General features: G+C 41.4%; 2 protein-coding genes across 2 annotated transcripts; both read left to right on the forward strand.

The window, feature by feature from the left end:
* Window positions 1-16,188: 16,188 nt before the first annotated feature.
* On the forward strand, window positions 16,189-17,414 carry LOC115634312. The gene is made up of 4 exons (XM_030531969.1): window positions 16,189-16,495; window positions 16,555-16,785; window positions 16,841-17,046; window positions 17,111-17,414. The coding sequence occupies exons 1-4, from the start codon at window positions 16,199-16,201 to the stop codon at window positions 17,385-17,387; spliced, it is 1,011 nt and encodes a 336-aa protein (XP_030387829.1). The 5' UTR covers window positions 16,189-16,198; the 3' UTR covers window positions 17,388-17,414.
* Window positions 17,415-25,511: 8,097 nt separating this feature from the next.
* Window positions 25,512-26,126, forward strand: LOC115633684 (gram-negative bacteria-binding protein 3). Its single transcript, XM_030531141.1, has one exon. It carries the CDS (start codon window positions 25,526-25,528, stop codon window positions 25,985-25,987), a length of 462 nt encoding a protein of 153 aa, XP_030387001.1. The 5' UTR covers window positions 25,512-25,525; the 3' UTR covers window positions 25,988-26,126.

The following is a 26,126-nucleotide window of genomic DNA, read 5'->3' on the forward strand; positions in this document are numbered from 1 at the left end:
AATTTGCGACGTTCTTGGATAGCAGGTGTCAAAAATTGGAAAACATCGAGCATGCAATGGCATCATATTCGTCGAATTATCAGGTGGGAAAGAATAAAAACACTAACACCAAACGCTCGTTTGTCGCCACTAACCCATCCGCAAATGGTTGTCTGTTTTGTGACAATAATGCACACGAAATATACAGTTGCCCACTTTTTGGTAATTTGTCGCCTGTACTTCGTTTAAAGGAAGCGAAACGCCTCTCTCTGTGTATAAATTGTCTTAGAAAGGGACACAGAATGAGAACTTGCAATTCTGGATCGTGCAGAACCTGTGGTGCCAAACATCACAGTTTATTGCATTTTAATAATTCAGCTGCCGTAAATTTGATGCCTGAGCAATCGTCCGCTTCTGACTTACACTCGCGGCCGTCTTCATTGTTACTGCCACGTAGCGCTCTCGCAGCTGTTTCGCCATCATCGCTTGCTTCATTGCCTGCCCAAAATCTCGGCTCAGATGTTGTGCTCTTGGCCACCGCTGTCATCAGCATTCAAAATCGCGCCGGGACTTGGGTACCTTGCCGTGCACTGCTCGATTCCGGATCACAGTTGCACATTATAACTTCGCGATTCGCTCACCGGCTCCAACTTCGAAAGACCAAGTCGTCGGCCTCTGTGTCTGGTCTTGGTGACGTCAGTTTCAAGTCTGATGGTTGCACTGTGCACTTATGCTTGCAATCATTGGTCACTGACTATTCCGCAAATATTACTGCTTTGGTCGCTCCTTCCATTACTGAGAACCAACCAACTTTCACGGTTGACATATCTCATTGGGATATACCAAGCAATGTCCGCTTAGCTGATCCGGCGTTCTTCAAGCCACAGCAAATTGATATGCTTATCGGTGCCAATTTATTCTACGAGTTGTTGTGCGTAGGTCAGATTAAACTGGCTGATGGCCTGCCACTTCTGCAACAGACTCGTTTGGGCTGGATAGTTACTGGAGGTGGGTCGCAGCGTCAGAAATCTGCTTTGGTTGCATCCAATTCTCCGTCTACACAGGATTGCAATACACGAATCGAGCAGATGGTTCGCTCTTTTTGGGAACTCGAAAGTGGTGTCGATCCGGCTGTAAAACTCACCAAAGAAGAGTTCGACTGCGAGGAGCATTTCAAGGCTAATTACAGGCGCCTGCGTACTGGCGAGTATTCCGTCCGATTGCCTGTAAAGCTCAGTACAGATCTGCTTGGCGATTCCTATACGCAAGCCTATCGTCGGTTCATAAACTTGGAGCGAAAGTTAGAACGCAATCCACTTCTCAAAGCACAGTACTCTGCATTCATTAAGGAGTATTTAGAGTTGGGTCATATGTCGCTTGTATCGCCAGTTTCGCTAAATTTGTGCAAGTATTTCCTGCCGCACCATTGCGTTCTGAAGGAGGACAGCACAACGACAAAGTTGAGAGTCGTGTTTGACGGTTCCGCATCCACATCCTCTGGTCATTCTTTAAATGACATCCTAATGGCTGGTCCTTCCATTCAGTCAAAGCTCGCAAACACGCTTGTTCGATTTCGCACGTTTCCTATCGCTTTAACAGGAGACATCTGCAAGATGTACCGCTGCGTGCGAGTATCAAATCCGGATAGCTATTTTCAATGCATTCTATGGCGTGACTCGCCTCAAAAGCCTATTCAAGTTTTCCGTCTTGATACCGTCACTTACGGTACAAAGCCTGCCTCGTTTCTCTCCGTTCGCACTATGCATCAGCTGGCTGAAGATGAGCATGAGCTATTTCCTATTGGCTCCGATATCTTGCGCCGCGATTTTTATGTTGATGATTTAATCACTGGTGGTGCTTCTACAAACGAAGTCATAGAAATTATGAGACAAACCACAGGGCTACTTGCCAAGGCTAATTTCAAGCTAAGGAAGTGGTGCTCCAGCAATCCTGATGTGCTCAAACAAGTTCCGGAAGAAGACAAAGAAACTCTAGTTAAGTTTGATGATGGCAGCGACATAACAAAAACTCTAGGACTGTCGTGGGATCCTGCGACGGATTTATTCATTTTCACGTTTCTGCCAGCATTGACATCTGGTCGAATTTGCAAGCGCACTGTTTTGTCAACTATTGCCAGATTTTATGATCCGCTTGGCCTTATTGGACCAGTAATCGCAAAGGCTAAGATATTCCTGCAGGCGCTTTGGAGAGAAAGGCTTGATTGGGATGAAAGCCTTTCAGCATCATTGACAACATCTTGGCATAATCTTATTGCAGATTTTGAGCGCACAAAGCAGCTGAAATTTCCAAGGCTTGCACTTTCTGCTGGTGTTTCCATTGAAGTGCATGGTTTTAGTGATGCCAGCATAGATGCCTATGGAGCTTGCGTCTACATCATTTCGACCACGCAAGGCCAATCTCGTGCGGAGCTGCTGTGTTCCAGATCTCGTGTGGCGCCGCTCAAATCGTTGACCGTGCCCCGACTAGAGTTGTGCGGAGCCGTTTTGCTGGCACAACTCATAAACGAAATATCTCGTATGGAGTTATTCGACTGCAAGTTTTATTGTTGGTCTGATTCTGCAGTAGCGCTATCTTGGATTCGCAGCGAGCCATCCAGGTTTCAAATTTTCGTTTCCAATCGCATCGCAACTATTCAAGAGTTGACCTCTGGCATGGAATGGCGATATATTCCAACCGATTTGAATCCTGCGGACATACTTTCACGTGGAGCTTTGCCCAGCGAATTAGTCCAGTCCAACTTGTGGCTACATGGTCCCGCATTTCTGACGAAGGACAAATCTTCTTGGCCAGAGTCTTGCATTTCCGCCTCGTCGCTTCCTGAGCAGCGCTCTAAAGTGTTTGTAAGCACCACACTGTGCGAAGACATTGCACAGCAATGCAAATATGTTAACACATTTGGAAAGCTGCAGCGCGTGTTTGCATATGTATACAAGTTCCTGCACCGTGTACGAATTCCTGGGCTATCGGTGGACTGCATCCGTCATGGTACACTGCTGTTGATGCGCTCAATTCAAATGTCTACGCTTCGGGACGAATACAAGACCTTGCAGGCCGGACACATTTTGAAATCGTCTAGCTCCTGTCTTTCTTTATCTCCGTTTCTCGACAGCTCTGGATTGATGCGCGTTGGTGGCCGTCTAAGTAACTCTGCGCTCGACTTTGAAGCCCAGCATCCAATTATACTTCCAAGGCGTCATCCAGTCACGCGTTCAGTCATTATGCACTACCATGTCCGTAATCTGCATTCTGGACCTCGTGCATTGCTGGCCTCAATTCGGTTGCAGTATTGGCCAATTGGCGGTCGGAAAACAGTGTGCAGCGTAGTCAGCAAATGCACCATTTGTTTTCGAGCCAAGCCTCGTCTTGTGGAGCATGTTATGGCTGACCTGCCAAAGGATCGAGTTGATGCTTCACATACCTTTATGGTCACTGGTGTGGATTTTTGTGGGCCGTTTTTCTACAAAAGCGAGGTCCGCAATAAGGCACCAATAAAATGCTATATTTGCATTTTCATTTGCTTCGCCACCAAAGCTGTGCATTTGGAGTTGGTGAAGGATTTAACCACCGGAGCATTCTTAAATGCACTTAAACGCTTTATTTTGACGCGCTGTCGACCTACGAGGATCTGGTCTAACAACGCTACAAATTTCGTTGGCGCACGGAACGAGATGGCTGAGCTAAAGCGTCTTTTTGAATCCAGCGAGCACCTGCAGGCTGTGCAAGAATTTTGCCTTGCTGACTGTATTGATTGGCGTTTCATTCCGCCGCGCTCGCCTCACTTTGGTGGTCTATGGGAAGCGGCTGTAAAGACTGCCAAGCATCATTTCTACAGATCCGTTGGACTATCGCTGCTCGAATTTGATGAACTGCGCACGCTTGTATGCCATATCGGGGCAATTATTAATTCTCGCCCATCGTTATCCCTTTCAGAACATCCAGCAGATCTCGATGTCTTGACTCCAGCTCATTTTCTTGGTGCTGCTCCGCTGTCAACGTACGTTGAGCCTGATCTGACGAAGCTCAATTTCAATCGGCTGGATCGATGGCAGCGCGTGACGTACTACCAGCAGATATTTTGGGCTCGCTGGCGTGAAGAATACTTGACGCTTCTTCAACAGCGCTCAAAATGGCGAGTGTCGCAGCCTGGACTCTCCATTGATGATGTCGTTCTGGTCAAGGACGAGAATTTGCCGCCCCTCAAATGGCCATTAGCAAGGGTGGTCATCCTCATCAGCGGCGCAGATGGCGTGTCGAGAGTTGCAGAATTGAGGACTTCCACTGGAACCATTCGGCGAGCCGTTCGCAAATTATGCCCGCTGCCGAAACAAGATGTTGTTGAAGACCCTGGTTCTTCAACAGGGGGAGTATGTTTGGTCATCCGGCCAAAAACAGCCAAAACCAGCAGCACATCATAGTTAATAAGTAACGTAAATAACTCAATGCAAAGTGCTCGTTTTCTTGTCGCTTGCTTTGCATAGCAAGCCGAGCACTTAACGTTTCCTTTTGTTGCCATAAATTTGCATAGGCTGCTGCGCAGCCGCCACATATGTACTAGTTATTGTCGCTAACTCTGCAAGTCAAGTTCGTTTTTCGTTATCGCATCTGGTACGGAGAAGCTTAGCTTTCCGTCTACCAGCATAAACTTTGTAAATCTCGGCGATCGCTACCTATGCAAAATAAACATTTGTGCACCTCTTTTAAATTGAACAATTTCGTTTCGCTTATTTTGCAAATATTTCGCCAACATAATTTCGCATATTTGGAATCATAAAAAAGCTTATGATTATACATTTTGGTGACCCCGACGTGATTAATAATTCCACAAAACCTTGCTTAATCGCGTTAAAAAACAAAAGCGTACATAATTGAGTTCATTGTACACAAAAAATATTCAAGTACATAAGTGCAAAAGTATAAGTTCATAGTGCCTACTGTACCGCCAATAAGCAGCCGTGTGAAGCGACGTTTTTGAGGGCAACGAACATCAGCAGATAAAACAGTTATTCGCGCGCGTCATTTATCTCTGCTATTTTCGGTTTTCGGTTCTCTCTCGCGTTCATAATGTCTGAGAGCGACGGTCAAATGCGCGCCTTCCAAGCTGTCGCATCAGCTGCTGCTGACGTAGCTGATGCAGCGACGCTTGCGCCAACAGCTTCGACGTCAACAGCTGTGGGCAATGCAGTGCAGGCTACGAGCAATAGTGTTGAGTTTTATAAGCGCAAGGCGCAATCATTATATGCGTGGGCGCTTTCTATTCAAAATAAAATAAATGATTGTGAAATTGACAATATTTCAGAAAGTGAGCTGCGAAAACGTGTGGAAATGCTGCAAAGTATTCAGGCCTCTTTTAATTTGGTGCATGACAAATTAGAGGAGCTGGACTTTGACGAGATTGGCAGCAGTTTGCGCTGCAACTTTGCTGAGCTGGTGGTCTGCTTGGAGGGCCGCCTGCTAAATACAATACAAAGGATGCAATCTGGCGCGCCGCCGTGTTCGACGCTTCGGCAAGATGATCAGTCTACCATTGTGATAAATCGGTCTCGTTTGCCTGAGCTTAAGTTGCCTACATTCAGTGGTGGATATACTGAATATGCAGATTTCTCTTCGATGTTCACATCAGTGATCGCCAAGGATCCAGATCTCTCCGATGTGGAAAAGTTGCAGCATTTGAGGTCAAGCTTAAGAGGATCTGCGTTGGACACGATTCGTGCGCTTGAGATAAGTGGTGCAAATTATTCAGTGGCGTTAGACCTACTCGACAAGCGGTTTAACAATAAGCGTCTTATTTTCCAGGCACACATCTCCGAGATTTTGGGCATTAAAAGGGCTGAAACTACAAGCAAGCTGCGAGAGTTGTCCGACAAAGTCAACGCAAATATGCGTGCACTGTTGAGTTTGGGCAATATGCAAGATGTAGCTGGCAGCATCGTCGTTCAGACAATTTTGGGCAAGGTGGATGCTGCGACGCAGGCAAAGTGGGAGGAAGCCGCCCCATTGAACGTTATACCGTCGTGGGAGCAATTTGCGACGTTCTTGGATAGCAGGTGTCAAAAATTGGAAAACATCGAGCATGCAATGGCATCATATTCGTCGAATTATCAGGTGGGAAAGAATAAAAACACTAACACCAAACGCTCGTTTGTCGCCACTAACCCATCCGCAAATGGTTGTCTGTTTTGTGACAATAATGCACACGAAATATACAGTTGCCCACTTTTTGGTAATTTGTCGCCTGTACTTCGTTTAAAGGAAGCGAAACGCCTCTCTCTGTGTATAAATTGTCTTAGAAAGGGACACAGAATGAGAACTTGCAATTCTGGATCGTGCAGAACCTGTGGTGCCAAACATCACAGTTTATTGCATTTTAATAATTCAGCTGCCGTAAATTTGATGCCTGAGCAATCGTCCGCTTCTGACTTACACTCGCGGCCGTCTTCATTGTTACTGCCACGTAGCGCTCTCGCAGCTGTTTCGCCATCATCGCTTGCTTCATTGCCTGCCCAAAATCTCGGCTCAGATGTTGTGCTCTTGGCCACCGCTGTCATCAGCATTCAAAATCGCGCCGGGACTTGGGTACCTTGCCGTGCACTGCTCGATTCCGGATCACAGTTGCACATTATAACTTCGCGATTCGCTCACCGGCTCCAACTTCGAAAGACCAAGTCGTCGGCCTCTGTGTCTGGTCTTGGTGACGTCAGTTTCAAGTCTGATGGTTGCACTGTGCACTTATGCTTGCAATCATTGGTCACTGACTATTCCGCAAATATTACTGCTTTGGTCGCTCCTTCCATTACTGAGAACCAACCAACTTTCACGGTTGACATATCTCATTGGGATATACCAAGCAATGTCCGCTTAGCTGATCCGGCGTTCTTCAAGCCACAGCAAATTGATATGCTTATCGGTGCCAATTTATTCTACGAGTTGTTGTGCGTAGGTCAGATTAAACTGGCTGATGGCCTGCCACTTCTGCAACAGACTCGTTTGGGCTGGATAGTTACTGGAGGTGGGTCGCAGCGTCAGAAATCTGCTTTGGTTGCATCCAATTCTCCGTCTACACAGGATTGCAATACACGAATCGAGCAGATGGTTCGCTCTTTTTGGGAACTCGAAAGTGGTGTCGATCCGGCTGTAAAACTCACCAAAGAAGAGTTCGACTGCGAGGAGCATTTCAAGGCTAATTACAGGCGCCTGCGTACTGGCGAGTATTCCGTCCGATTGCCTGTAAAGCTCAGTACAGATCTGCTTGGCGATTCCTATACGCAAGCCTATCGTCGGTTCATAAACTTGGAGCGAAAGTTAGAACGCAATCCACTTCTCAAAGCACAGTACTCTGCATTCATTAAGGAGTATTTAGAGTTGGGTCATATGTCGCTTGTATCGCCAGTTTCGCTAAATTTGTGCAAGTATTTCCTGCCGCACCATTGCGTTCTGAAGGAGGACAGCACAACGACAAAGTTGAGAGTCGTGTTTGACGGTTCCGCATCCACATCCTCTGGTCATTCTTTAAATGACATCCTAATGGCTGGTCCTTCCATTCAGTCAAAGCTCGCAAACACGCTTGTTCGATTTCGCACGTTTCCTATCGCTTTAACAGGAGACATCTGCAAGATGTACCGCTGCGTGCGAGTATCAAATCCGGATAGCTATTTTCAATGCATTCTATGGCGTGACTCGCCTCAAAAGCCTATTCAAGTTTTCCGTCTTGATACCGTCACTTACGGTACAAAGCCTGCCTCGTTTCTCTCCGTTCGCACTATGCATCAGCTGGCTGAAGATGAGCATGAGCTATTTCCTATTGGCTCCGATATCTTGCGCCGCGATTTTTATGTTGATGATTTAATCACTGGTGGTGCTTCTACAAACGAAGTCATAGAAATTATGAGACAAACCACAGGGCTACTTGCCAAGGCTAATTTCAAGCTAAGGAAGTGGTGCTCCAGCAATCCTGATGTGCTCAAACAAGTTCCGGAAGAAGACAAAGAAACTCTAGTTAAGTTTGATGATGGCAGCGACATAACAAAAACTCTAGGACTGTCGTGGGATCCTGCGACGGATTTATTCATTTTCACGTTTCTGCCAGCATTGACATCTGGTCGAATTTGCAAGCGCACTGTTTTGTCAACTATTGCCAGATTTTATGATCCGCTTGGCCTTATTGGACCAGTAATCGCAAAGGCTAAGATATTCCTGCAGGCGCTTTGGAGAGAAAGGCTTGATTGGGATGAAAGCCTTTCAGCATCATTGACAACATCTTGGCATAATCTTATTGCAGATTTTGAGCGCACAAAGCAGCTGAAATTTCCAAGGCTTGCACTTTCTGCTGGTGTTTCCATTGAAGTGCATGGTTTTAGTGATGCCAGCATAGATGCCTATGGAGCTTGCGTCTACATCATTTCGACCACGCAAGGCCAATCTCGTGCGGAGCTGCTGTGTTCCAGATCTCGTGTGGCGCCGCTCAAATCGTTGACCGTGCCCCGACTAGAGTTGTGCGGAGCCGTTTTGCTGGCACAACTCATAAACGAAATATCTCGTATGGAGTTATTCGACTGCAAGTTTTATTGTTGGTCTGATTCTGCAGTAGCGCTATCTTGGATTCGCAGCGAGCCATCCAGGTTTCAAATTTTCGTTTCCAATCGCATCGCAACTATTCAAGAGTTGACCTCTGGCATGGAATGGCGATATATTCCAACCGATTTGAATCCTGCGGACATACTTTCACGTGGAGCTTTGCCCAGCGAATTAGTCCAGTCCAACTTGTGGCTACATGGTCCCGCATTTCTGACGAAGGACAAATCTTCTTGGCCAGAGTCTTGCATTTCCGCCTCGTCGCTTCCTGAGCAGCGCTCTAAAGTGTTTGTAAGCACCACACTGTGCGAAGACATTGCACAGCAATGCAAATATGTTAACACATTTGGAAAGCTGCAGCGCGTGTTTGCATATGTATACAAGTTCCTGCACCGTGTACGAATTCCTGGGCTATCGGTGGACTGCATCCGTCATGGTACACTGCTGTTGATGCGCTCAATTCAAATGTCTACGCTTCGGGACGAATACAAGACCTTGCAGGCCGGACACATTTTGAAATCGTCTAGCTCCTGTCTTTCTTTATCTCCGTTTCTCGACAGCTCTGGATTGATGCGCGTTGGTGGCCGTCTAAGTAACTCTGCGCTCGACTTTGAAGCCCAGCATCCAATTATACTTCCAAGGCGTCATCCAGTCACGCGTTCAGTCATTATGCACTACCATGTCCGTAATCTGCATTCTGGACCTCGTGCATTGCTGGCCTCAATTCGGTTGCAGTATTGGCCAATTGGCGGTCGGAAAACAGTGTGCAGCGTAGTCAGCAAATGCACCATTTGTTTTCGAGCCAAGCCTCGTCTTGTGGAGCATGTTATGGCTGACCTGCCAAAGGATCGAGTTGATGCTTCACATACCTTTATGGTCACTGGTGTGGATTTTTGTGGGCCGTTTTTCTACAAAAGCGAGGTCCGCAATAAGGCACCAATAAAATGCTATATTTGCATTTTCATTTGCTTCGCCACCAAAGCTGTGCATTTGGAGTTGGTGAAGGATTTAACCACCGGAGCATTCTTAAATGCACTTAAACGCTTTATTTTGACGCGCTGTCGACCTACGAGGATCTGGTCTAACAACGCTACAAATTTCGTTGGCGCACGGAACGAGATGGCTGAGCTAAAGCGTCTTTTTGAATCCAGCGAGCACCTGCAGGCTGTGCAAGAATTTTGCCTTGCTGACTGTATTGATTGGCGTTTCATTCCGCCGCGCTCGCCTCACTTTGGTGGTCTATGGGAAGCGGCTGTAAAGACTGCCAAGCATCATTTCTACAGATCCGTTGGACTATCGCTGCTCGAATTTGATGAACTGCGCACGCTTGTATGCCATATCGGGGCAATTATTAATTCTCGCCCATCGTTATCCCTTTCAGAACATCCAGCAGATCTCGATGTCTTGACTCCAGCTCATTTTCTTGGTGCTGCTCCGCTGTCAACGTACGTTGAGCCTGATCTGACGAAGCTCAATTTCAATCGGCTGGATCGATGGCAGCGCGTGACGTACTACCAGCAGATATTTTGGGCTCGCTGGCGTGAAGAATACTTGACGCTTCTTCAACAGCGCTCAAAATGGCGAGTGTCGCAGCCTGGACTCTCCATTGATGATGTCGTTCTGGTCAAGGACGAGAATTTGCCGCCCCTCAAATGGCCATTAGCAAGGGTGGTCATCCTCATCAGCGGCGCAGATGGCGTGTCGAGAGTTGCAGAATTGAGGACTTCCACTGGAACCATTCGGCGAGCCGTTCGCAAATTATGCCCGCTGCCGAAACAAGATGTTGTTGAAGACCCTGGTTCTTCAACAGGGGGAGTATGTTTGGTCATCCGGCCAAAAACAGCCAAAACCAGCAGCACATCATAGTTAATAAGTAACGTAAATAACTCAATGCAAAGTGCTCGTTTTCTTGTCGCTTGCTTTGCATAGCAAGCCGAGCACTTAACGTTTCCTTTTGTTGCCATAAATTTGCATAGGCTGCTGCGCAGCCGCCACATATGTACTAGTTATTGTCGCTAACTCTGCAAGTCAAGTTCGTTTTTCGTTATCGCATCTGGTACGGAGAAGCTTAGCTTTCCGTCTACCAGCATAAACTTTGTAAATCTCGGCGATCGCTACCTATGCAAAATAAACATTTGTGCACCTCTTTTAAATTGAACAATTTCGTTTCGCTTATTTTGCAAATATTTCGCCAACATAATTTCGCATATTTGGAATCATAAAAAAGCTTATGATTATACAAGTAATATCGTACAATTTCGGTTAAAGCATGAAATAGAAACTGCATTTGGTTTTGGATAAAAGGACAAAGTATAATAGAAAGAGTGCTGTTGTATTACCCACAATGTGTATATTAACATAAAGTAAGATCACCTTGTTGAGCTTCCATTAAATAACACTTAAAGCTACGGTCAGAGAGGCAGATGTTGAGGACAAGATTTCTTCGCATTTTTGAAACAAGCTCGAAAAAACACAAAATCACAGAATTCTCGATAAAAAGTTGTGCAGCGCTACTTGTATTATTAAGTACACAATATTCTCACATACTTGTAGTACTGAAATTGTTAAATGAATATATTTGTATAATTTCGGCATTTTTGGTAATGATGCAAATATTTCCAGCTCCTTTATGGTTACTAAAAGCTCAAGGTGAAGCTTCTGTTTCTGGCTGGATTTATATTAAAACAAGAGAGAACGCTACAGTCGAGCAAGCCCGACAGTGTAATACCCTGTACCCAGGTAAACTTCCGTCACTGAGTTATATGCTCCCATAGCAGCAGCAAAAAGAGGAAGAAGAAGAGCGAACTTGTTGCTGCAGTTTGTGGGGGTTGTACTGTAGAGAATTTGTTTCGCTAATAACTTTTCTCAGAATTGACCGAATTGGATAAAATTTTGAAATTTGAACAACAGTAGACAATTATATATAAACTATGTGTGCAAAGTTTGGTTGAGGTAGCATTTGAAATGTGGACGCTATTGACGAAATTCTGTAGCGGGGGAAGGGGGGGAAAATTAAAAAAAATAAAATAAACTCGTCCTTACTCGGACCTAGGAGAATCTGGATGCCAACTTTGGTTATTCTAGCTTTTATAGTTTCTGAGATCCTCGCGTTCATCCAGACGGACAGACGGACAGACGGACGGACAGACGGACGGACAGACGGACGGACATGTCTAGATCGATTTCTCTCGTCATGCTGATTCAGAATATATATACTTTATGGGGTCGGAGATGCTTCCTTCTGCATGTTACATACTTTGCACAAACCTAATATACCCTTTTTACCCTACGGGTACAGGGTATAATTAGCAGATATACATTATTGCTCGACATTTCTTTCCTACAATTGTTAAATTTCAAATATAGATTTATTTCAACTAGAGCCTGCCTCATTGTAGAAGGTAGACTGTATCCAAATTGCTCGTTTAATATAATTTTGATTTCCGTCAGAAACAATTATTTGAATTACACACCCCGATGCCCTTAAAGCCATTACGAATATTTCAAAGTCAACTAAATGCTGGCAATTTACATGCAAATAGGCAAGTCAGTGTGGTCCGGCAAGTAAATCAAGTTGAAGTGCATGTCTAAACAATAAAAACCACATTAAAATGATATTCAATAAAACAAGAACAACAATAGTAGCTTCTGTAGATGGAGCAGCAGCACATCTGGCGCAGCTGGCGGCTTGGCGCACTTGACCTGAAAACTCATTGCAATCAAAACAGGAAGCAGGCAACGTCATTATGATGATGATGTTGGTGACGGGGATGATGATGATGAGGAGTGCGAAACACATTTGGAGACATGGAAAGGCGTCTCGCCTGATGAAGATAGGCCAAATGGCAAACAGGCAGGCTGTGTGCAACATAAACTCACAGTTTTGTTGCCGGACCATGCAGCAGCATGGACAGCATGAGTGACAAACTAATTTCATTACCAACAGCTGCCGCTGCCGCTGCCCGAGTCGCCACACTTGCCACAGTCGCTACAGCAGTTCGGGTGAAATCCGGTCATAATGCTTGTAATAATAATCAACAGCCCGAGAGCCAGGCAACTGTGACGAGCAGCAGCGACTCCTAGTCGCAGCAATGATAAGCAGGCAGGCAGGCAGGCAGGCGAGAGCTGGACATGGACATAAGTAGAAGCAATTGCCATTGCAAAAATAGAACAATTACACTAAAAATAAAAACAAAAGCTAGATAAGTAGGGCAGAGCCAGCGAACCGGGCGCAGGGCAGGGGATGGATGGAACATGCCAAGCTGTGTGTAATATGTGCACAAATTGAAAATAAAGTTTTGTAACGAAATGTCGCACCGGAAATGAAACTCACAGCATGAAGCACAGACGCACCGGCCAGAGCCATGACAGTGGAGAGGAGCCGAGCCGAGCAGCGCAGAGCTAGCTGCCAGCACAATCGTCAGCGCACTGTCAGCAAAGAACTGTAGCCGAATGTGTAGCCAAGCGTATAAACTGGATATAAAAGACATTGCGGCGGGCGAGGGAAAATCGAGAGGAGAGCTGCCAGGCATTGTTTGCCACTATCGCAGCAGAGACAGCAGCGATGCCGATGCCGTGTAGTCTAGGCGCAGTCTCGACACACACACACACATACACACACACATGCCCGCCTTGCCATAACAAAAGATGACATTTTATAGCAGGCAAGCAAAGGGACGTGCTCGGCATCTGGGAACTTTAGGCTAAGCAGCAATAGCGATGCCTTCACTTGACTTGGTTATGGGTTTGGGTTTAGGTTTGGGTTTGCGTTTGGCTTGACTTTGGCGAGAGTCTCGAGTTCCGAGTCCCGGGTAGCATGTCAAAGGCGCAGCTGCAGCATAAAAGTACATAAACCTAGAAATGTCATGTTTATTTTCATTTCATAAGGAAATTGTCGGTCTATAGTTTTGGCGCAACGGCAGCTGTCTCGCGCAGTGTTCATGGCACCTTGAAAGCTCGGCTAATAATAGAGGAAGAATGGCCAGGAATCTGAGCTATAATCAGATCATGTGGGATGCTGTTGCATGCATTTTTTTTATGATCAATAGCCCCACACAGTTGAGCCATTTATAGCTTTGGCCAAAAATTTATAGTGCATAATTAGTATATATACACGATGAATAATGCTAAGTTGCCGTGTAAGTTGATATTCGTGTTGTTGACAAATGGTGAGCATTTCGAATTGTGCTTGCACCATCAACCTCTTATTACGTTTCTGTATGAGTTGTTTGAAGGAGAATAAGACGACAATTTTAATCTTAATTTATTAAAACCACATCTACAGTTGACCCATCATGATGGAGCACTTCCCATGGCCATGGGAAAACATAAGTATGTACTAATTGGATGTAATTCTCAAATTTGGGTAAAAAGTTCTAAGAAGTTGAAAAAAATAAAAATTAAAAAATAAGAATAAAAATATTTAAAAAATTAAATAATAATAATCGTAATCAAAATCCAGGCGTTCATTCAGACAGACGGGCATGGCTATCTATACAAATTAAATACAAAATTGAACTATAAGTCTACTAGTATCTGCCACGCCTATAATGGCACCAGGTATGCATTACATGTTCCAAATATTATTAAATATATTTATCGCCAAAATTTTAAGGAAACTTCTTTTTATAGCCAAATATTTCTGAAAGGTCACACATATATCAACTTAAATTCTTTAAGGAAAATACCATTTAGTTTAGTTCTTTTTAATTTCTAAAACGTCTCACATACGCCATGTTGACCACATCATTTCCGAAAAAAATTGTATACCCTCTTGATTAACCATTGCCTCTACAAGCGTTTTAAAGAGCTCAGCCCGGACTACATAAATTAATTAAGAGCAAAATATGTGATCGAATAAAAAATCATTGAAAATTTTATCAGCAGGCACAAATTGTCATTTTCTTAGGTTGCTGGCTACGGCTTCTGTTGCTGCTGCTGCTACCGCCTCTGATGAGCTCACGTAATCAATCAACTTTGATTAGTATTTGTGAGGCACATGCAGAAAATCACACTCAGACTCATGTAAATGGACATATAGTATAACCCACATGCCGTGGAGCTAATCTAGGCACAGAGGCTGACAAAAATCAATATGTCTTGATGTTTGATAAAAGTGAAATAAATTATATGGCTCGTAAAGTGAGAGTGTCAAATGACCAGGATATGGCAGAGTAGGGAGAACATGAAAAGCTATTGCTATTGTCTAGGCCCAGCAAATGAAAAGTGAAGATGTATGATATTAGGCTAAGAACAGTGATAAATTTTGCATTAGCCTGAAAATGAAACTCTTTAAAAACATTGACATACTCGTATATGAGATTTGAACAGCCGCGGCTTTAAGAGTTGGAAAATGTACGAATTGCTTTAGCTGCAAGAGAAAGCTATAAATACTTTTTAAAGATAAATAAATCCCTGACATAAGCACCAATCAATGTCAATGGAAAAACCCCAAACCACATACAAACACATAAAGGAGTCAGGTGGATGCTACAAACACGAACAAGGACACATACACATTGACTAAGCGGCTTAGCTTAACACGCTGCTTCTAGTGCCACCTATGTATGTATGTGGAAGGCGGTCCGCCTAAATGAAAAAATGTCAAGGAAAAGCGGGTAAAACGTAGCTAAAATAATAACAAAAACAAAAAATGTAGACAGAGGCGAGCACGGTCGGCTTTCAAATACCCATTTTAAATACTCCTATGTAGCTATTTCCAAAAAAAAGACACAAATTAAATGCTCTGACTTTTCTAGTACGCTACAATTTCCGAATATTAAGGACTCTACTACCCTACTGTTTTGAAATTAATTATCAGCAGCTAGTTGATGTTTTATTAAGTATAATGTTTTCTTCTTACAATATTTGACGACAACTATCTCCTCACACTTGCACAACTTCTATTGAATTATTTCATTAATGAACCACGTCTACTAAGTATAAGAATCAATATTTGAAATAACTCACTCCAATTTGTTTAAACTAAACTGTTTCCCCATTTCACCATTAATATACTTGTATATTTATTATTATTTATGCGTGACTCTTTCTATTAGGCGTTACAAACCTCTCCCATAATAGCATATTACCCTTTGAGAAGGGTGCGTAAATACCAATTTTTATCACACTTTGGTCATTTGAAGCGTAAATCAGTGGAAGGAGTTTGCTAGAAATGTGGTTGAAAAAAAATTACTCAGGCCAAGAATAGAGAAAGAGAGAGAGAGAACACAGAAAGGAATGCGATAAGCATTAAAAGTTAAGTAGCATTGGAAAAGTGCCGAAAAGTTAAAAATTAGGAAGCAAGGAATGCAATGATTTTGTAACCTAGCAAAAAGTTCAATTAAGACACATATTAAGGAGGAAAACGTACTGAAAAGAAGAAAATATGTCAACAGATGTGCAAGTTAAAGCATCCTCTTTTTTTTCAAGCGTTGTGTAAGATAGTTTTTATTCTTTTCTATTAGTTTTATTGTTATTATTAGAATAACTTACATTAATGTGCTAAAGCATACGAGTATTTAGAGATTCAAAGGATAGTGACGCCTCTTATGTCATAAATCATCAAATTATCAAAGTATTTTACATCATACTCTATATCAACGACTGCTCGAAATTTTACGTGGTTATAATGAAACGACAAAGAGGTGGTGACACAAATAACGTTTCAAACAAGCGGCTATGCTCCAACCTTAATCCGGAATTCGACAAAACTGCGGGCAGAAATGTCGGGCCAGCTTCAATTTGGCATATTCCTCTAAATCTGATACAGGATATTCGTGCGATTCTCACTCCAAGTTCACACGAACGTCTGAGACAAGTCTCCCAGAGCTTTCGTGAGGCCGATGAGTTGCTTGTGCTGCATCAGTATCGTTGTCATTTGCTTCGGGCACAGAGTCTGGATCTCTACAGACACATGACGCTTCGAGTGAGTATTGACAGTGACTCTCATTTAATCAATGTCAAAATACTGGCATCTGTGCCCAGATGCTGCACCATTGCTCGCTCTATTATGAGGCGGCCGGTTGCAGCTCATTGTTGGCTGAAAGTTTGCGATTGTTGGATCATCTTGATCCAGCGCATCCCTACGCGCCTGATTTGCCAACATTACGTCATGTGCTGATTGAATTTTTGGGCTCATCCGATCAACTGGTGCTGCAGCACGATGCTATTTTGGCCAAGTTCGTGTACACAATATCTCTTTATGCTGTATTTCTGGTAAGCGAATTATAGGTGTGTTTTTAAAATCGCTTTCTTCACATGTGTTCTGTAGAGCTACAGCGGAAACAGCCAACTGACTCGATCTCAGACACCTGGCGAACAGATGAGCATTAGCTTCGAGCTACCCGGCGTTTTATTTGCCCTTCTGGAAGCTTATCAGCTAGGAAATGTTATTCGTTGCACACGAGAGCAACGTGCTGCCTTACTGGTCATTTTTGCAGAACTTCTTATGGCACACCAGCTTAAGAAGAATTTCAGGTAAATGACGTTCGCTACACATTAAAAAAATGCATTTGAATTTTTGTTCATTCTCTTTTTGTAGAGGATTCTACGTGTATTCCGGCACTGCCCCCATTGTCTATAGCTACGACCACAACATGGCCACAAGTGATAAGAAGACAAAAACGACCTTCCGTTTCAAATTTACTGGCTGCAGATATATGAGTCAACTTTTTGAGCAAATGCGCGAGCATTTGAATTATGAATATGCACCGCCACCTCCTAAGACCTGTGAAGGCTTTCAAATGCAGATGCAACTTTTCCAAGATGTCGGCAATGCCATCAAACTGAATGCAGTATTCGATTTCACAGCAAATTAATGCTGAAATAAATTGCATGTTACCAACTCCCTTCTTCCTTAAACGTGACTCGTGCAACTGCTGCTGCCTCGAGCCAGACTCATCTCGTTGCTTCCTTTGTTAACTTCTGCCTTTTCTGTTGTTCTTCGGTCGACTGTGCGCTGTCCTTTGCTTACTTTAGCACTTTATTAAAAAAGTGCAGCGTGTTAAGGCAACTGCTGACGTGAGTTGCTGTAGCGAAGGCTCATTAAGCCGACGCCCACATGTTCAGGCCATACAATTTCAAAGCCAAACATCTCATATTGCCTGCCACCGAGCACCGCATTTTATATACGTGTACGGGTAAAAAAAATGCCTATCAACATTGGCCTGGCAACAAAAAGCCTTCATTAAAACGCAAATATTCGCAGTTGTATGCGCGGGCTTACGATCAGCAGGCCGACTGCGCTACATATTAAATGAACGATAGTATGTGGGTGTTGTGTGTATTGCGGTCTCCAATCAAGTGCCGGTTTCAATTGCAGCCGCAATTACGCTAAACAAAATTACGTATTTGTAAAATACCAAATGAAGAGCACCTCCATCAGCTCCCCCCTCGTATCCGTACGAATATACTTGTATGCATATGTGTGTCTGTAGTTGAGTACACAGCAAATATGCGCATACACAAATATGTGTATTCATTTAACTGCAACCACCGCATATTCGTATTTGCCAATTTAATCCGAATTGGGCGGCAAAATTTCCCGCAAATCGCACAAAAACTCTCTCTACAAGCTGATTTACAAAAGCAAATTAATTTTGTTGCATACTTTTGTGCTGCGCGAAAAAAAATTACTCGAACAAGCGCCAAAAATTTCAAAAAAGTGCACCAATTAGTGAATTAAAGTGCATTTTTTAACTACTATAATTATGTAGTATAGTAAAATTTAGTAATTTTAGCTAATTGCAAAAATTTAAGTCATTTAGCAAATTTACAAAAGCAAGAGCAAATTATTTTGCTGCATTCTTATTACTCGAGCAAACGCCAAATATTTCAAAGCATTGCTTTGTAGTCAAACATTTATTACAATCAAACATTTATTACAATTCAGAACAATAAATAAGAATATAGAATATACAATATATACTAGAGTAATAGCGATGTACATTTTACAATTTTTCATTTAGTTCTAGTTTTATTGAAAAACGTACTTGTAGTAAAATAATCAGAGCAACATAAATTGAATGCTTTGGAATAAAACTAAAGATAGCTAATAACAAATATTTAGTCTGCAGCATTAACATTTATTTAGCATTTAGGTTATCTATTATTAGTAAAATATAATCAGAGGTGAAAACTGGAAGACAAATCGAATAAATGGAAGTGTTTGCAAAGTATGTAACAAATGTTTCGACAAATTCAGAGAGAGATGAAAACTGGAAGACAAATCGAATAAATGGAAGTGTGTGCAAAGTATCTAATACGATGATAGGCCTACCTCATTAAGAGCAGCCATACTGCAAATTCATGCAAGCCTTGCGCATAATGTATGGGATTATGCACTCTTAGTTCGTGGCACCTAGTTTTCAGGTTGCCAAACGGTTGCCATTAGCAACAACGTCGATGCAATGGACAGCCTACCTAAAACCTATTGGCAATCCTGCTCCATGACAATGCACACCCCCAGAACGCAATCACAGTTACAACAAAGGCACTTCTTCTACGTCTCGTCGCCTTCACACTTTATGACCGGGCTTATGCATAAAGAGTGCAATGTTGCCTGCCAAAAACGTTCAGAACAATTCAGTACCCCATCACAAACTAACGCTTTTCCAATTTCCGACAAAAAACCAACTGAATGTGGCCCAACTGCTTCCAAATACAAATGCAACGTATCGCCATTTAGTGTGCCATTGTATTTGTGTGCTTGCCTCAAACATAACTCATGTACGCACGAGCCCAGACCGATGCTCAGTTACAAACGCACTCACCAGTTGTGCCACTTCTTCGGATAGATAGAGGCCTTCTTCTAAAAAAAAAAAGCTAAAATACCAAATTATCGTTTTATGATTTCTGCTGCAATTTTTAGTGAAAAGCAATGACTCCACAAAATATATCTAACCAATTTTTACTTAAAAATAATAATAATAGTTGGCCGATTAATTGAATATACTTGAAATAGAACATTAAAATATGGTTATATAAGCCACAGTAGACAGGAATCTTTCTTTTTCGGACATGCATTAGGCTCGTTATCATTTTCTTAATATTTTAAGTTTGAGCCCTTTCGATAATATAGCAATGACTCCACAAAATATATCTAACAAATTTTTACTTAAAAATAATAATAATAGTTGGCCGATTAATTGAATATACTTGAAATAGAACATAAAAATATGGTTATATAAGCCACAGTAGACAGGAATCTTTCTTTTTCGGACATGCATTAGGCTCGTCATCATTTTCTTAATATTTTAAGTTTGAGCCCTTTCGATAATATTTGATCTCCAAATGGCCAAAGCGGCATCACTGATACACCCACATACCCATAATCAACTCCAGGAAAGCATCAGAAGCGCATTAATAATGCGCTCAGCAATCGAAAATGTAATATGCGTGCTTAGAGTGGGGACATTCTGGCAATGTTCACGAACGATGACAACAATATGCGACGCTCTAATGAGCAACAACTTCTACTGAAGGTAGATGGGTCCTGAGTAGAGGGCGTTACCCATTCTAATATTGTCAAGTAATTAATTTGTTCAATGGCATGCTCGAGTTGTAAGTGAAACCAGTTAAAGTTGGCGACGATAACGACGACGAGGCAGACACTTGAAAATTCAAAAGTAACTACAAAGTGGCAAAGCAGTTGAATATTCGCGGGGGCGGGGCGACGGCTTGGCGACGTGTTGATGCCGTGACTGCCAAGCACCAACTTGTCGTGTCTGCCTGACGAAGTGTGTATCCGGCGAGCGACAGAGGACAAATCGCAGGCACATACTACACGCACACATCCATCGTTTCCAACGAACACCCACCTACCCAAGCCATGCACAATGGGATTATTTTTAATTCGCAGAAAATGCAAAACAAATAAATATTTAAAAAAATTTTGACATATGTATATAGACCTATAACAATTTAATTCTGGCATAGCTAACAGGAATCCCACATTGTGTGTTCTTTTCTAAGTATATGACAGTATTACAAATCTGTAAGAGTGGTCTCTTATATAAAAAGTGTCCAACCGTCGTGTTTTGCTCTAATCGGCAGGCTGATTCGCAATGTAATAATATTAAAAAAGAATAGTAATAATAATAAATACGAGTAAAAATAAAACAATTTAATTCTAGGCATCAGCTTTCTGAACTTTCCCCCGAATCCCGGTTCGCAAAGTATTAAATTGTTAATAATGAGATATTTAATTGCTAAGCACATGTTTCAAAATCAAATTTAAATATGTATTTCTACAGAAACGTATATTGTTGTTCTAACAAACAGGCGATCATTATTTGTAATTTTTCAGGTTTTTTAATTTTGCATAACGTAATTATTGTGTGCGGCATTTATGACTTACTTATTGTTACTTATTCGTGCAGCCTATCTCCAGTTCATCCCACTGTGGAACGCACAGGCACCCCAGAACATTCCACAAACACAGAAGCTTAAATTCACACTCCCACCCGAACTCTGTAAGTATTTGCTGTGCATTGCGTGTGAAATCGGAAGTAGCTGGCTGCTGACTTAGTCGTAGTATTCAGAGTGCTTGCCATGGTCTCGCCTGGCGACAGGTGCTTCCGCATTTGAATGTCAACGGAAACCGCAACGGTACAACTTAGATAAACGTTTGCTATTTAAATATGTGTATCGTGTACCGTGCATGTACTATATGTACCGTTATTGAGCAGTACTGCTGCTACTGCCATGACATGTTTGAGCAACTGTACTTACAATGTCGATCCAAACAGCAGGCACATCAAGGTACATACGAGTGGTTGCTTTCCCAGATATCTTGTATAGTTCCTTGCGGTTGAGACGATAAGCTTCGCTATAGCTGAATAAATATTTCGTTGCTGTTGGGCGTGGTGGTGGTTGAAAAAAGCGATATAAGATTTAAATTTAACATACATATACAGAAATTGAAAATTTAACTTTACATAAAACTTAGTTAATTCTGGCACGCAAGCAAAATGCACGGACGGTCGACGAAACATAGCGGGCATAGAAAATTAATCAAACATATCAAATTCACCTAGCCCTTCTTCAAAATTAACTCTTTTAGCCCAAACCATCTGAATGTTCAAATACAAGCTCATCCACCTAATTTGCACTTTCAAAACGTCCGACTGCAGATATATCAGGTCCTCTATACTCAGGTTTTCGAAAACCACTTAAAATGACTCCATCGCTGTAATCAATGCTGGGAAGAAATTTCCTATTGCCTTGAATTGTTTATTTGATCTTTAAAAGAGCCTAATGAGGCAACATTGAATAGAGATTGAATGATTGTTACAAAACACAAAATTAAAATTGTAACAACCTATCATCTTCGCTTGATTTTATAATGATTTTGATGAAACAAAATGAGATTTATTGAATATTGATTACCAAAAACTAGTAAACACGTTTGATATCCGCACGGCAACGATTTTGTTTACTATAAAGAAAACAGTAGTTTATTTCTGTTATTATTACTACCAAAAAAATGGTGTGGTCGTAAATTATTTATTGTTGGTGGGAAAGTTAGCTTAAAGACAAAAATCGGACCATAAAATCGAACTATGTGATGTGTCAGTTTGAAATGCAACTGAATTATATGTAATTTACTATACTTGTATTACTCACTCGCAAGTTAAAGAGTCTAATAAAAGGATTCATCAAAATATTTCCGTTCAATGGAATTTCTTATAATTGTTCTCCTTCCTTCTACCGCTCTCTGTCTCCGTGTGATCCATCAACTTACTTTCATTTTAAATTTTGTACTCTTCTGCATTCCAGCTGAATATACACAGTTCATTGCAATGCAATTGAGTTGTGCTGAAGTGATATCAATAAACAGAAATACATTTCTCAATTTCCAAAGCATTCAATAAAAAGGCATTCCTCGAAAAATGCACTGATGCATTGCATTGCTAATGGGCAGTTAGATAGGAAGTTGATTAAATTAAATTCGATTTCCATTCAATAGGCAAATGCCAGAAACGTTTTAAAATCCCCGACAACACCTGCAAATGCCAAAAACAATGCATAAAAATACCCAGCTAGATAAAATGCAAAATGAAATCAATTAACAATAAATGCGCACAATTAAATTCAATGCACAGTGGGTCAAAAATAAAATTTAAAAAACCACCACTTAATTAGGCTCAACAAATCCCAAACAGAAAAAAGTATATTCGAAAGGGAGCGGGCAAGCCAGACATATTTGCCACACAGAACCAAATGATGTCCGGCAGGATTTTAAGTGCGAAACAATGTAATTTCATGGTAATCAGTCGACTGGGTTAGGATTTAATGAAACTCCAACTGGAGCGTCAAACTAACTACACAAATTTCCGGTTGTGCGCACAAAGCCGATACCAAAAGGAAGTTACGTATATACGAGTAGACCTTGTATAGCAACCGAGTCGTCCGCCATTGGACACATGGCTAAAATGGAGCAAAAAATTGTCAGCTTGCAATTTTCTATTCCATTTAAAATAAATGAAAATTGCCCTTATATGGGTGTATGGCATAGTTTTAGGCACTGGCCAGTGCGTGTTAACGTAAATAAATTACACCCACACAAACACACTCACACGCAAAGAGCGACAATCGAGTGGTCAGTGGCATGCAGCTTATAAATCAGCGCAAAGCGCAAAACGTGAAAGTCTTTTGGGCGCAGGAAAGGGCACTGCTAGATAGATAGATAGATGGACGAGTATGTGGAACGAGCGGTTTGTTTTGGCTGCTGGAATGAGAATGACGGTTGGATGGATGGATGGATCTGTGTATAGATGGCCGCATGGATAGCCAGCTGAATAGATTGCTTGTATAAATGGTTTGCTATTTAGTTTCGGTTTGCTGCGGTTTGACAGTGTTCTTCGTGTGGGTCACTGGAGAGAGCTGGGGTTAGATTTTCGGGGCAATCGTCACTTGGCTTGTTTTTTTTTTTTTTAACTTTTTGTGTAACAATTAGAAACTTAACAAAAGCAAAATATTGCTCCAATTTAAAGTATTTGGATTCTTCATGAGATATATTTGTAATTTGTTGTTATGATTTTTCTCCTTGTTTGTCGATAAAATAAAATAAAGTTTAAATGTGTGCCAAAACAAGTCATGCCAACTGCAACAGATATTTTACCACAAGAAATATTAAATATTGTTAACCAGAAAACGTCAATCTAAACTGCAGCTTTCTAAAATAATAACATCGATAAATATTGACAAATATCAATTAACTATTTATAGTTTTTATACAAGTCTCTAGAATAAATTTAATTACCTCATCTAGATTTTTATATTGTTTTGTTAAGTCGACAACCAATGTTTGTTGACAATATAATAAATAAAATAAAATAAAATAAATGTACGTAACAATTTAGTGTCATTTTTAAATTGTTCATTTTATCCACAGAAGAATAAACTTTAGTTTGAGGTTTCCCTAGCTACTTGTATACTATTTATATAATAGTTTACAATTAATTGCTTTATTAAACTTTACGATTTTTAACCAAATGTTTGCTTAAAACACATTATGAGACCAGTACAATTATCGATTATAGCTAGGCAGCAGCATTCTACTGCAATTCAAATGCATTTCTAACCCTCCATATTCCATTTGAAAGCTGCATCAATGCATTGATTGATTGCTGCGGGTGCAGCTTGCAAAGGAGGCTGCAAGTGGCGTTGGTTGCAACCGCATACCACAAAATGTGGGCACAAATTTCAGTCAGTGTGTAACTGAAAGCGATAGGCGGCGCCGACATGTAGTTCTTTAAATATCAGTACAGTACAGTGCAACGCAAAAATTTTTGCAACTTAATTAAATAGCTTTCGATAAATATGTGCTGCATACTTTTCGGAGCTGCCACATTAACCCTAAGCAATGAACCCAATTAGGCGTCACTGTCTCGACCCCACGTTCCAAAGCCACAAGGCAGCAAAAGTAAAATTCAAAGCTACTTCAAAACTAACAACAACAAAAATTAAAATATAACACGGCACTACTGCATCTTATATTTTTTGGCATTGAAGCAGAATGTCACTAAAACTATTGATGTTCTTCAGTTCTTTCCAGACGTGGAAGAAAGTTCTAGATTTTATACCCAAACTGTTAAAATACATTTTGTAACTTTCGAATTAAATTAAGTTAATTTATCACAGATTAACATTTAAAAAATGTAATACTTGAACCGTTTTATTAAGCATGCGTTGTTTAAGTATTTAATATTTTTAACATGATTATTACTTATGTATATAATTTATGAAACGTAAATGGAACCAAAAAGTAGTAGCATAGTTTAGGCAAATAACGTAGGAATCCCAGATGTTCATGAAACTTATTTGCATTAAAAACATTGGTCGTTTTTCCGGTGTTTTTAAAATACGCTAGCAAAGTTTTAGATTAAAATTAATAAACTTAAGTTACTTACTTTTTAAGAAATATTTATTTTACATTTAATTTTGTTATTGATTTTTCAATTTTTACTAAAGCTCTCTGATTAACTATGAAAAACTATGATATTGTTAAATTTGATTTCACTAAGCAAACAACAACAAAAAACACTATGAGCTATTAAATTAAATGATGATGATGTCCATTGATGCAGTTTTCCCTATTTTAAGAACCCAAATGGCATTAATAATAAGTTGAAACTCGAAACGCGACGAAATATTTTACCCGTTTAACAGTTACTACGTGTAAGTGCTTTATTGTTAAGCGCTTAGATTCTGCACAAATTGTATTTTATTATTATATTTTATTAATGCACGCATGAGCGCAATGAGTGCATGCAATAAATAGTTTAAATCACTCTCCAATAAAATCAGAGCTGATAGTAATCTACTAGAATATTGTCTCACAGCTTTTTTTATCATCTCATTGGAAATTCCAGGCGGTAAGCTCACATTATGAATATAAAGCGGTGCCGAGGCCGCTAATTTCGCAAATATAGTAAACAATTGTGCTTTCAAGATGTCCCACGCGTTTCTCCAACTCGCAACGGTTCTGAGCTGTTGCCTGGCACTGTGCTGGGGCTTTAACGTGCCCCAGGCCCGTGTTCAAGTAAACTCACCGCAAGGTTTTGAGGTTTCAATACCCGATGTACCCGGCATATCGCTGTTTGCATTTCACGGCAAAGTCAATGAAGAAATGGACGACCTCAGCGATCAAACATGGGCTGCCGATATATTGAGTGCACGCAATGGACGCTGGACTTATCGCAATCGCAATACCAAGCTAAATCCGGGTGATGTGCTCTACTACTGGACTACAGCGCGTTACAACGGGATTGACTATCACAACTACAATCAGCGCTTTCAGGTGGGCAGAAGCGGGGAGCGCACATCGCATCGAATCGACCTTAAAGGCAAGGGCGGAGAATCGCAAAGTGTTGTTGTAAATGGCAACCCAACAATTAATATACATGTGGAATAAAAGTACGAGTATTCAATAAAAAAACCAAATTAGGCATGTTATTCACACTCACATTTTTAGACGATTCTCTTGATGTACGAGTATGTTTCTCTAATTAGCATTAAACCTGCACTCAAACAAAAAAACAATCAACAATTGA

The sequence above is a fragment of the Scaptodrosophila lebanonensis genome, unplaced genomic scaffold, assembly GCF_003285725.1.
Source record: "Scaptodrosophila lebanonensis strain 11010-0011.00,11010-0021.00 unplaced genomic scaffold, SlebRS2 tig00000001-arrow-pilon, whole genome shotgun sequence".
NCBI classification, from domain to species: Eukaryota; Metazoa; Arthropoda; class Insecta; order Diptera; family Drosophilidae; genus Scaptodrosophila; species Scaptodrosophila lebanonensis.

Coding starts and splice junctions, on each gene's coding strand:
- LOC115633684 (XM_030531141.1), top strand. CDS start 25,526: ATGTCCCACGCGTTTCTCCAACTCGCAACGGTTCTGAGCTGTTGCCTG.
- LOC115634312 (XM_030531969.1), top strand. CDS start 16,199: ATGAAACGACAAAGAGGTGGTGACACAAATAACGTTTCAAACAAGCGG. Junction 16,786..16,840: donor CTCTTTATGCTGTATTTCTG/GTAAGCGAATTA, acceptor TGTGTTCTGTAG/AGCTACAGCGGAAACAGCCA. Junction 17,047..17,110: donor CAGCTTAAGAAGAATTTCAG/GTAAATGACGTT, acceptor CTCTTTTTGTAG/AGGATTCTACGTGTATTCCG.